Source organism: Filicampus tigris, chromosome 12 (assembly GCF_054856515.1).
Source record: "Filicampus tigris isolate MCC_2025a chromosome 12, RoL_Ftig_1.0, whole genome shotgun sequence".
Taxonomy (NCBI): Eukaryota; Metazoa; Chordata; class Actinopteri; order Syngnathiformes; family Syngnathidae; genus Filicampus; species Filicampus tigris.
Window position 1 is genome coordinate 15,934,482 of NC_141228.1, and position 11,933 is coordinate 15,946,414.

Consider the following 11,933-nt stretch of genomic DNA (forward strand, 5'->3'; position numbering starts at 1 on the left):
CTTGCTTATTAGTCAAATTTATGCCTCATTTGGGAGTGAAACGGCTGAGGGGAGGTACCGAGGTGGATGAAGGTCTCTCCCGGCTGTTGTGTACGTGCTGCAGGCCTCGTCTCTGTTCGGTTCGACAACGAGGCAGTACAGAAAATTGCGGGTTCTCTATTTTTTCCGTGGAGCAGGCGGAGTGAAAATGCACACGTGGAAACCCGAGATTTACGTGCATTTCGGCCAATGGGAGCTCGTAAAGGTGACGTCAGCTGACCTCTGCCAACCAATGACAACGCTTGAGAAGAAAACGGGGAAAAAAGATGTTGTGAAACGGTCGGGAGGAGACGAGGATTTTGAGAAAGTCGGTGTTTACTTCGATGAGGAAGTTTAGTCAAATGATGGAAAATTCAAGGTGTTTTAATATTTTATTTTAACTAACTTTTTCTTTTTGAAATATCCAGAAACAAAGCTGCTTTGGGTAAGATACCCCCAACCCCCTCCTCTTCGTTTTCCACTATTTAGTTTGGAGCTCTTTTTGCTTGTAAATAAATTATTTAAATAAGATGTATCCTATAAAATGTTTTTCCCCAACTTCTGGTTAGCATTTTTAGTGATAAATATCTTGTTTTTTTTACAAAATTGTTACAAAAAATGACGACATACCTTACATTCTTACATACTTAAATAACTTTATGTAATGGAGAAAATTCTAGATGAAATTGCAATTTATTCTATTTTTTTCATATTTTTTTTCTACTCATCGCCTTTGAATTAAAAAGTTTTAACTATTGATTAAGATACATTCACTTGCTGCACTCATTTAACAATAAGAACTACAACAAACTGACAGTATGAGTGAAAAATAAATATAGTTATGTGGTATCTTCATATAAAGAGGTGCAAAGCCATTATTTCAGAAAATGTGTTAATCCATTTTCTATAAAACGTATGCCTATTCACAATATAGAGACCATTTAAAACCTTTTTTTAAGTTGTACATCTCTTAGACACACAAATTTAAAACTTATTGATACTCACTGAAACGTCTTAAAAATTTTTTAACACACTGTAAATGCATTTGAACATATATTTGAATATATATATATATATATATATATATATATATATATATATATATATATATATATATATATATATATATATATATATATATATATATATAAAATGCTATATATATATATATATATAGTAGTGTCTGTGCACGTGCATGTGCCTTTAAGAGGTGGGTTCTGGTTGTTGGTGTGCAAATTCAGTGAGACTGCATATGACTGTCTGGGTGAAAATCAGCCAATGTTTTTTGGGGGGGTTTGACTCAGTCTTTGTCTTATTTTATAATGTGTTAAAAAAAAATCTACAAAAAAATCGGCCGATTTTAAAAGAACTAATATCATCCCCTTTGGGCCCCGTCGGGCCCTAATTGGAGCATTTCATTTGGCAATCTAATCTTAATTAAATTGTTTTAGTGGTTTAATACACTATTTGGCGAAGGTAATAGTTCCAATTCCAATTTCACAATTAACCAAGAATCCCCAACACTATTATTTATTCATTTTTACCCCCCTCCCCCACCTCTGTTGGATTACAGCGGTTGCCATGGCCATGGTGTTGTTATGCTCATCCTGGAGTGGTCTCGCCCAGGAATAAACATTCACCATGTTTGAGTGCCCTCTCTTTCAAAAAGCGACCGAGCGTTTGATCGTCATCCTCTAAAAATGATGCGTACTGCAGTGTTTAAGAAATCAAATCAAGCAGGTTGTAAGGAAATGAATCTCAAATGCCAGGCTTAAAGCTCCAAATGAGGCTGATGACATCTGTGGCACTGCCTGTGCACACTCTTTCACCCAATTGCATACTCATTCATTATATGTCGTTACTGTGTTTTTTTTTACAGCCATCCCTTTAGCTATTTTGCAGCATTTCCACCTTATCCACTTGGGACGTCACAATATCCAAATGTCACGATACAGTACTATGACAATATGCACCTCACGATACGATAATTATCACAATATTGTGGGGAGGTTGGCGATATCTGAAAAGCTCACGATATTGTAAGAAAAAAAAAAAGCTAAAAAGAGCTAAAAGAAATATATATATATAACATCACAATGCTTTGTTTTTGTACTTAATAACAGCATTCACAAAGAAATAGGCTTGGCGATTAACGTGGGTCTTAAACATAGGTGGCATCAAATAAAACTGCACTAATAATCACCTGAGGTTGCTGGAAATCCACAAATGGAAAACGACTTGGGCATTTGAACAAATTTGCTGGCATTAATATCGTGACATGACAACGACGATATATTGTGGCAATTTTAATATCGCAATATCAGGATATTGCCGATATGGTGACATCCCTATTCTACACGAATGGCTTCTCAATAAGTTCTTTCTGTCATTTTCCCCTGTCACCCACCTATGCTTTTTCTGACCAATTTTCACCTAATGTGGGTGAGTCCGGGACGAATCCCCCGGGGTTCACTGTACATAATGGATGTCTACTGATTTTGAATGTTCAATCCAGGGGGTAGCATCATGGGGAGCTTTAAAGGCCATGCGCTTCCCGGGAGCTTCTTCTTACTGGGTGGACTCTGGTGGACGGCCAAGTATTCACTGTGGCACGCCACCCGCCGAAACAAGAACATTGGTTCTACTCGGCTGAGCAGCAGAGCGGCGCAACGCCGCCTGGAGATCATAGAAAGCTCGCTGGTGCTTTTCTTCTCGTTAGTGGGTGAGCACAAGCTGGTTACATCCTGCCCCATCCGGTCTGTGATTGATCATTGTTATTTTTTATTGATTTATTTATTTTTGTCGTCCAGGGATGCTAGCGGAGCAGTTCTTGGCTGACGGGCCGAGACTCAGGCTGTATGACTTTGCAGAGAACCAATGGAAAGACCTGATGAACTGGCAACACGCCACCATGTATCTCTTCTTCGGCCTGGCAGGATGCGTGTCCCTGATAGTACACACCACCGAGGCCGTGCCCCTCGCCCTCGACAGGATGATGATGGCAATCGCCTTCTTTAATGAAGGTTACACATTCAAAATCTTTGTCATATGCGCAATAAAAACACAAAAAGTAGCACTAAGCAATGACATTCTTATTTTGCTAGTTTGCCTAAACTTAGACAAAGAATATAAGAGATATAAAAAGGGCAATTTTAAAGAGGTCAATCCCCCAAAATCATTTGCAATGTTCTATGTGCCTTTACTAGTCTAAACATGGCATTCTGATTAATATTGTGTTTGTGGAATATGAGTCAAGCAGCAAAATCCACCCGTTTTTGAGTCATTTCAGGGGTTGGCCATTTTGCCACTTTTGTTCAACTGAAAATGACATCACAGTTGCTCAGGGCTCAGGTAACCACCAATCACGGCTCACCTATATTCTGAAGTTGAGCCATGATTGGTTGTTACCGGAGTACTGAGAAACTGTGATGTCATTTTCAGGAGCCAGCAAGTGACAAAATGGCCGCCCAATCAGATGGACAAAAACAAAACAGGCGGATTTTACTGCTTAACTCATGCTGCATAGAACATATTCTTGTAAAGAACATTTTTGGGTTGACTTCCCGTTTAAATAATGAAAGATAAGTAATGAAGGAAAGGATGGGGTCTATGAAATGTACCGGGGCTTAAGAACAAAAAAAAAGGGGACAATGTATATGTTAGCAAAAAATAACATTAATTAGCGCAAAATCTGCTTCTAGAAATTGGCTTAAATTAACTTTCTTTGTTTACAAGAAACGGCAAGTCTCACCAGGCCCAGATTACATTGAAAACTGCAAATGTTTTCAGTCGTTTGAAAGTGGAGTTCTTGTAGGCTGAAATGTGGACATTTTTAGGCAGACACAGATGACAGCGCACAACATAGCTGTTCTTTTTTATTGTCTGTAATGTGCACATAGATCACAAGTGAGACCATGGGTCATGTAAATCAGTGTTTTTCAAACTGTGTGCCGCCGCGCACTGGTCAGGTGTGCCCTGGGAAATTATCTCATTTGTGTGCCTGTGCGGTCTAGCGCCTGGCAGTGCCTGTTAAAAATGCTTATATAAACAATATAATATTTATATTGTTAAAATAAGCTTTTTTTTCACGATTTCAGCTCGTGGTGTGCCGCAGGATTTTTTTTCAATGAAATAAATGTGCCTTGACTCCAAAAAGTTTGAAAAACACTGATGTAAATGACTCACTTTGAAAACTTTGCTTCAGTGTGGGTCTGCATAGACTTTGCGTGCGGTCAGGTGACTTCCCAGGCTTCCCTTGATCGGTCTTATATATATTGGATTGGCAGAACAGAGTCATGTGACAGATGTCTCTCTGACAAACCAAAATAAATAGATCACGCAAGCAACAATATATAAACTGGCCGATCCTTGCGCGGCACGGAAATGAGCAGGAACTCAGGAAAACTACTCCAGAGACCACGTTAAGGAAACCCCAAAAATGAGCTGTTGTTCTTGTAGGGTTCCTCTTTCTCTACCACCTCCACGGCCGGACCATGCTGGACGTGCACTTGCACATGCTGCTGCTCTACGCTGTCTTCGGAGCAGCCGTGGTGGTTTTCCTGGAGCTTTTCCAAAGAGGCAACATCCTACTGGAGCTGTTGCGCTGCGCCCTGACGCTACTGCAGGGTAGCTGGTTCTGGCAGGTGAGGATTTACACACTGTACTTAAAGCGGGAGTCAACCCAAGCATATTTTTTTCAAGAATATGTTCCCAGCAGGGCCACTAGTTGAAACAGGGCATTCTGATTGATTTTGCGTTTGTGGAATATAAATTAAGCAGCAAAATTCACTCATTTTTAGCCATCTCTGGGGGCGGCCATTTTGTCTTCTGTCAACTGATAACGACATCACAACTGCTCGCAACGACCAATCGCGGCTGACCTGTTTTCTGAATCTGGCGCGTGATTGGTCGTTGTGAGCAGTTGTGATGTCATTTTCAGTCGACAGAAGACAAAAGATGGCTAAAAACGAGTGGATTAAAACTTATTCCACAAACGCAATATTTATCAGAATGCCCTGTTTCAACTAGTGGGCTTGCGTGGAACATATTGTTGAAAAAAATATGTTTGCGTTGACGTCCGCTTTAAAGACCGCTTGAATTGTGTCATCATCAACAAGCCTATTTTGACAAACTAAGGAGTAGAATGGGCAGATATCGTTTTTCAAATCTAGGGAGTAAAAGTAAAAAGTCGTCAGAAAAATGAATACACAAGTTGTTTTTGTTTTGGAAAAGTTAGAAATTATAAATAAAACGTGTAAAAAAAAAAAAAAAAAAAAGAAAAGAAAAGAAAAATGAATACAAAAGTAGTGAACAAAAACCTACCAAAAAAAAAAAAATCTACCTAAGTACAGTGACAAAGTATTTGTACTTTGTGTTGGTCTCAGCAGAGATGCATGTTTGCTGTGCCGCTAAGCAACCACCCAACTTTTCTGTCTTGTGTTTACACCTCAGATTGGCTACGTGCTGTACCCTCCCAGTGGTGCCCAGTGGGACCCCAAGGACCACCACAATGTGATGTTCATCACCATGTGCTACTCGTGGCACCTTGCCTTCGCCATGCTCGGCGTAGGCGCGCTACACTGCCTGGTCAGCTGGTGAGGATAACACCTGGCACCACTATATGTGCGGATGGCAATGTACAGACGGGTGTTCGAATTTGGGCCCGACCAATATGGATTTTATGAGGCCGATATTTTCCCGGATAAAATACTGATGACTTATTAATTGGCCGTTTAATTAAAAACATCTTTAATGAATAACAAAGCGTATTTTTTGGTCCCTTAATACTTACAACAATAAGGACATGAATTAAAGGCGGAATGATTGACTGTTTAGTAATACTTGGTCTTATAGTATTTGTTTAATGTATGGAATGGACAGACAGATGTTTGCATTACATGTGCACGGGAATGGATATAGAAATATTATGTATACCGGTAAAAGGTAAAGGTCTGGCAATAAATGTGAGCCCAACCCCTAAGTGGAAATTAGGCCCAATTAGCCATTTTCTCTCCCTGGTGTCACGTGACCCATTAGTGTTACAAGCTCTCAGGTGTGAATGGGGAGAAGGTGTATTAAATGCGGTGTCATTCATGCATTTTTGTATTGATTTATTCCAGTTCAAATTATGCTAACATTCTGATCCTGGCAACAAAAGTGAGTGCACCCCTATGTGAAAATGTCCAAACTGGGCCCAATTAGCCATTTTCTCTCCCTGGTGTCATGCGACTGGTTAGTTTCACAAAGTCTCAGGTTTGAACGGGGAGCAGGTGCATTGAATTTGGTGTCATTTCGAAAAATTATACCTAAAATTGTTTATTTCGGGTCAAATGACGGTAACGCAACGCCCCTTCTTCCAACATTTGGCATGTTTTTTGTCATCTATTCCTAGCGCCGTTCGCTCGCGACTAAAGAAGACTCCCCCGGTGGAAATGGGCCTGCTGAAGAGGAGCGACAAAGACCATGAGTCTGAGGATGAGGCGGTGTGACGCCGACCCCCGCCACTGTGGTGCTACTTGTTTAAAATCAGGGATTGGACGTTCGAGGTGCGAGGAGAATCGTCACTGCCGTTGTGTATTATTCCACCTGTTCTAACTGCCTTTAGTCCCTTGTACTCTCAGGGCCCATTACTACAGCATCTACAGTAGCTAGCTATATTGCTTGTGCTATACTTAGAACATTAGCCGGGTGGTGCCCTCTTTTCCCGAATTGTTTTTATTTTATAGTGTTATTTCGTGTCATGACACTTGAACGTTTTCATGTCGTATTTGGTCCGGAACAAACAACATGCTTTTATTTATGTTTCCACAAATGTGTTAAGAAATGATGACAATATGTATTTAATGGTGACATGCACTTTACCGCAGTCTCTTAATGTTTGTTTGCTTGTTGTACAACAATAATTAAACTAACTACATTGTCTAAATGTGCTTGACTTTTTTTTCCCTAAAATTAAAACAAAACAAATACACAGCCGCACAAAGAGACATCTTTGGAAGAACATTCTTGATCATGTCGTGAGGAAGACCTTACTTGACGAGTTCACAAGACTGTACACTCTGCGTTCCTCAAATTGAGAAATAGCCTGTTTATTCAGTAGTTTTGCTCTCTTTTAGTTTCTGTTTTTTTTTTTTACACACGACCCAACACTTTGTAATTTCAGCAATGCGTACTCTACTAATAAAATGCCATTCCGTGACAGTGTTGCCCTTGCAAACACACACTGTTTCCCCCCTATTATGTGTTCGGTTGTTGTTTTTCTTTATCTGAGTTTTATTTCATTTTCATTTTGATGTTTTGCATTGGCTTGCGAGCAAAAAAAAAAGAGATACAAGCAATGTATGATGGCAGTGAACAACGGTTTGGCGATAGTCATCAATTCTTCAAAAAGAGGCTTGAAGCTGTTTATTACAGCTCCCTGCTTTGCTGTTGACATTTGTATGAACCATTTTGGAGATTGGTGCCATTTTTCTGCGGAGCGTTGGCTTGAGCACCTGCCCCGCCCAAAAAATATCTGCGCACGTGCGTGCCCGCTCACAATTCAGTTGAAAACGCTGAGTCGTGCTTCTGTGCGGTTGCCGTGACAACGAATAGGCACGGTTTCTTGTCAAGAGCGACACTTCCGCTCTGACTTCCTCTGTCTTAGGTGAGCGGGTGGTGACGTCATCCGGCCGCTCAGGTAGGTCAGGTTGAGCTTCACGGGGAAATACTCCAACTCCCAACTATTATCCGTATTTCAAAAAGAAAATCCAAGAAGTAAACTCTACTCTTGGTTATGGATAAACTCAAATCGGTTTTGAGCGGCGAGGAATCGCGCAGAGATGACAGAACGATTTTAGAGGTAAGCAAACGCTGATTACTTTGTGGTGCCTGTTGATTTCATTGTTAATTGACTCGATTTTGTGTGCAGTCTGTGAACGAGGCGTCCACGCTGGGCTGGGGGACACGCGTGAAAGGGTTCATCGCGTGTTTTGTGATCGGGGGAGCGTGCGCCATTCTTGTAAGACTCACACGGAAACTGGGAACAATTTGTTGGCGTGGACAAACCAGAGTGCAGGCTTGTTGTCGTTTTACTGGTTCGTCTCGCACTCAGGAATGTTGCTGATGTTCTGACTCCAATGCAGCATTGTTACATTGGTCATTTGAATTGGGATGGTTAAAAAACGAAGTGCATTTTTATTTACTTTTAATTGAAATACATTTCAAATCAAATCATCATTTAATTTATATAATAGTGCAACTTTAATATTGCTATTTTATTGATTTATTGGGTTACTGTTTTACATTTTGTCAATATTAACATATTTAATTGACATTTAAATTCGTGATGTACAAACAAATTATGCATCTGCTGTTAATTTAAATAGATTTGAAATGGTTTTGAAAATGTAATATGATTATATTTGTTATTCAATTTCAGAAACCCCTATTGATCCCCATAGGGCAATGACTCTAAACATTTTACATATATAGATATTTATTTTATTTATAAATACGTTTTTATGTATTATTGTTAATTTGTATTTAAAATGTCTTGACAATAAAAGCCTTATGCAAAATTCTAAATCCATCCATAAGTGAAGTTAAATTGTATTACATAGAATATAAACAATTTTGTGTAATTTAGAATATTTAAAATTTATATTGACTGTTATGTATTGATTAAATGTATTGTACATTTTCCATCCATCCATTATCCATACCGCTTATCCTCACAAGGGTCGCGGGGAGTGCTGGAGCCTATCCTAGCAGTCTTCGGGCAGTAGGCGGGGGACACCCCGAATTGGTTGCCAGCCAATCGCAGGGCACACAGAGACAAACAAACATCTGCACTCACAATCACACCTAGAGGCAATTTAGACAGTCCAATCAACTTGCCATGCATGTTTTTGGAATGTGGGAGGAAACCGGAGTACCCAGAGAAAACCCACGCAGGTACGGGGAGAACATGCAAACTCCACACATGGAGGCCGGAGCCCAGATCGAACCCACGACCTCTGAACTGTGAGGCGGACGTGCTAACCAGTCCATTTTATGGATTGTTATTGTTAATTTTAAGGTAGTTATAATAAAGCAAAGAAACCAGAGAACCATGATGAAATTAAAAATTGTGAATTATCAAACAAATGTAAATGTTTTATACGATATATATATTTTATTTGTTTAACTAAATGTATTTTTTTTTATCGTCATTAAAAGAAAGTGGTTTTTTTTCATATAAAGAAACATTTTATTTTATAGATTAATTTAGAATAGATTGTCCACACTAGTGAAATTATACCATATATAAATGTACGCAAAAATGCAAAAAAAATTCAAATTAAAAAGAAATTATCATTCTTTCTGCTATTTTCAAATTAACGTTGCAATTGTGTGTGTTTGCAGGGTGTGTGTTTACTTTTCCTCCCCAGGATCGGCCTCATCCTCTTCATCGTCTTTTACACTTTTGGCAATATTTGTGCCCTGGGAAGGTTAGTGCGTGTGCCAGCATGTGAACATTTTGTAGTCATTTATAAACAATATGAATATAAAGAAAACATTTTACACACCCCTGTTCAAATGCCGGATTGTAGTTACTGTATATAAGAAATGAGATCAATATGAATAATTTAAAAACTTTTCGAGAACGTGGACCATAATCTGTTCAACTGAATTGAGTTTTGAAAAAAAACTCTTTCAGAGAGAGGAAGTAAAAATAGAGAATTGAAGTAATGTGGTTGCACAAGTGTTGACACCCTTTTATAACTGGAGGTGTCTGTGTTCAGAATTAAACAATCACATTCAAACTCATTAAATGGGACTCCGCACACACCTGCGACCATTTAAAGAGCCTCTGAATAAACCCAAATAGAGTGCAGATGTTCTAGTAGGCTTTTCCAGACATTCATTTTGCTTTCTAGCGGAAGCCTGAAGGCTTTGTGCTAATACTGACTGCTATTCAGAACTGTTCATAATTCCCTCCACTTTGAGGCCTCAGTTCCAGCATGAGCATTGATGAGAGCATGATGAGGAATGTTGTATGAAAAGGGTGTGCACACTTATGCAACCACACTATCTCAGTTGTTTATTTTTACTCCCGTGCCATTTTTTTTTTCAATTGTGTTGTACAGGTCACATTAATGGTGGAAAATTTCTGAAATGAATTAACTCAATCTCTTTTTCTTTTTATTTATTTTTAAATATTACTAAAACTTGAAGAGGGGTGTGTGGATTTGTTTCTATCTCCACTGAATGCTGTATACCCATGATTGTTTGTGCCGCGCAGCACCATGTTCCTGATGGGCCCCGTAAAGCAGCTGAAGAGGATGTGTGACAAGACCAGAGCGCTGGCCACCACCATTATGATTGTGAGCACATTCACAAAAAACAAGGACACAACTCCTTCTAGTCAGTGGTGTTATGTAATGTACACCAATATACAAACAATCACAACAATAACAGATTAAAGTAGAGTTTGAGGGTCTGAAATTTCACCACTAACATACCACTGACATTTTGTTAGTGGGTCCAGGGGTGTAAAACGTATGTCCAGACCATGGAAATGCAATTTTTCAATAAAATTAACGATTGTTGCTAATTTTGTCCATGTGCAGTGACGTCCACTAAAATGACCATTTACCACTTACTGTAAATGACATTCTCAAATTGGATGTTTTTCATTGTTTGATGCACTTGTGAAAGGTAAAAGATGCCAAGTTCTGGGAGCAAAGTAAGCCTCCTTCACATAAAATGCTGTGCCACCTTATGAAAATGTTTGTACATTTAAAATGACTTCTAGATCATAAGTTACAGTATTTTGTAAAAGGTACATGCAGTATAGATCCAGTGAGTGAGTTGTATTTGTAAATTAAAACACTGACTCACTCATAATATTGTTGAAATTGCATTAATCTTTGATATGAAATTTCAGATTCCTCAAATGATTTGCAACAAGATCGATGTTTGCACTAAAAATTTGAACAATTTGGAATTGTCATTATTTCTCGTCAGACCTCAAATGTAATTGAGGTCAAAAAAAGGTTAAATGTGGTCCCTGACTTAAAATGAGTTTGACTCCTCTCGTACAGTGCTTATCCAAATGTGATTTTCATACTATTATTCCAGACTTGCCTAGTGTTGACGCTGTGCGCCGCTTTCTGGGTGAGTGACTTAATGAGTTATGTTACTTAGACAAACCTTTCATTCAAGTTCACTTGCCATAAATTGTATCTGTTTTGTTCCATGCAGTGGAAAAACTTTGGTTTGGCATTGTTGTTTGTCATCCTGCAAGTGTTGTCATTCAGCTGGTGAGTTTATCATATTTTTTTTCCAATATCACCTTGTATTTACAGACATTTTTAAACTCAAAATCCGGATTTGTTTACAGGTACAGCCTTTCTTACATCCCATTTGTCAGGTTTGTCATTTTAACATTGCCACTTTCAGTATCTCATAATAGAGAGTACCCAGTATCACGTTAAAACGGGAAATGCATCATGTTATAACGTGATATTGAACTTTGGTTTTGTCTCGTGTAGCAGTAATGCACTCCTGTAGATTTGGTCTAACCTGTTAAAAATTACTTTGCAGGGATGCCATCCTGAGGTTGGTGGCCATGTGCATGAAATGAGGCCTTTCCTAGCAGCATCAAGGTGGTTGTTTTTTGAAAGGGGCATGTCTCTTTTTTCCCTGTTTTTTTTTTTTTTAAACAAATGAGAGTGGGGTACATGTCCATAATGTATATTTTATTCTTCTTCACCTTGTCGAATGTTCTTACACAACTATGCCTTTTAGTGATGTAAGATGCTGGATTTGGATGTGTATATATAGTCCATTTTAAATTAAAAATTGTTAATTTAAATGTTTCTGTTACTGCTACTGTAAAGTTTCACAACTTGTTGTATCCAAATAAATATGCCGTTTGCAACAATGCCGTC

General features: G+C 38.8%; 2 protein-coding genes across 2 annotated transcripts; both read left to right on the forward strand.

Moving 5' to 3' along the window:
* The first annotated feature begins 50 nt into the window (after positions 1-50).
* tmem45a (transmembrane protein 45a) lies at positions 51-6,943 on the forward strand. Its single transcript, XM_086047302.1, has 6 exons — positions 51-463; positions 2,534-2,740; positions 2,829-3,041; positions 4,477-4,661; positions 5,470-5,612; positions 6,410-6,943. The coding sequence occupies exons 2-6, from the start codon at positions 2,545-2,547 to the stop codon at positions 6,504-6,506; spliced, it is 834 nt and encodes a 277-aa protein (XP_085903428.1). The 5' UTR covers positions 51-463; positions 2,534-2,544; the 3' UTR covers positions 6,507-6,943.
* A 642-nt stretch (positions 6,944-7,585) lies between these two features.
* On the forward strand, positions 7,586-11,926 carry sft2d2a (SFT2 domain containing 2a). The gene is made up of 8 exons (XM_086047269.1): positions 7,586-7,858; positions 7,928-8,017; positions 9,403-9,488; positions 10,283-10,364; positions 11,122-11,157; positions 11,245-11,303; positions 11,384-11,413; positions 11,587-11,926. Exons 1-8 carry the CDS (start codon positions 7,793-7,795, stop codon positions 11,624-11,626), a joined length of 489 nt encoding a protein of 162 aa, XP_085903395.1. The 5' UTR covers positions 7,586-7,792; the 3' UTR covers positions 11,627-11,926.
* The last annotated feature ends 7 nt before the right edge of the window (positions 11,927-11,933 follow it).

Excerpts from the sequence above, each read along its gene's own strand:
- tmem45a (XM_086047302.1), top strand. The coding sequence starts at position 2,545 with ATGGGGAGCTTTAAAGGCCATGCGCTTCCCGGGAGCTTCTTCTTACTG. Across the intron at positions 3,042-4,476 it reads AATCGCCTTCTTTAATGAAG|GGTTCCTCTTTCTCTACCAC; the intron begins GTTACACATTCA and ends TTGTTCTTGTAG. Across the intron at positions 5,613-6,409 it reads CTACACTGCCTGGTCAGCTG|CGCCGTTCGCTCGCGACTAA; the intron begins GTGAGGATAACA and ends ATCTATTCCTAG.
- sft2d2a (XM_086047269.1), top strand. The coding sequence starts at position 7,793 with ATGGATAAACTCAAATCGGTTTTGAGCGGCGAGGAATCGCGCAGAGAT. Across the intron at positions 9,489-10,282 it reads AATATTTGTGCCCTGGGAAG|CACCATGTTCCTGATGGGCC; the intron begins GTTAGTGCGTGT and ends TGTGCCGCGCAG. Across the intron at positions 11,414-11,586 it reads TCTTACATCCCATTTGTCAG|GGATGCCATCCTGAGGTTGG; the intron begins GTTTGTCATTTT and ends ATTACTTTGCAG.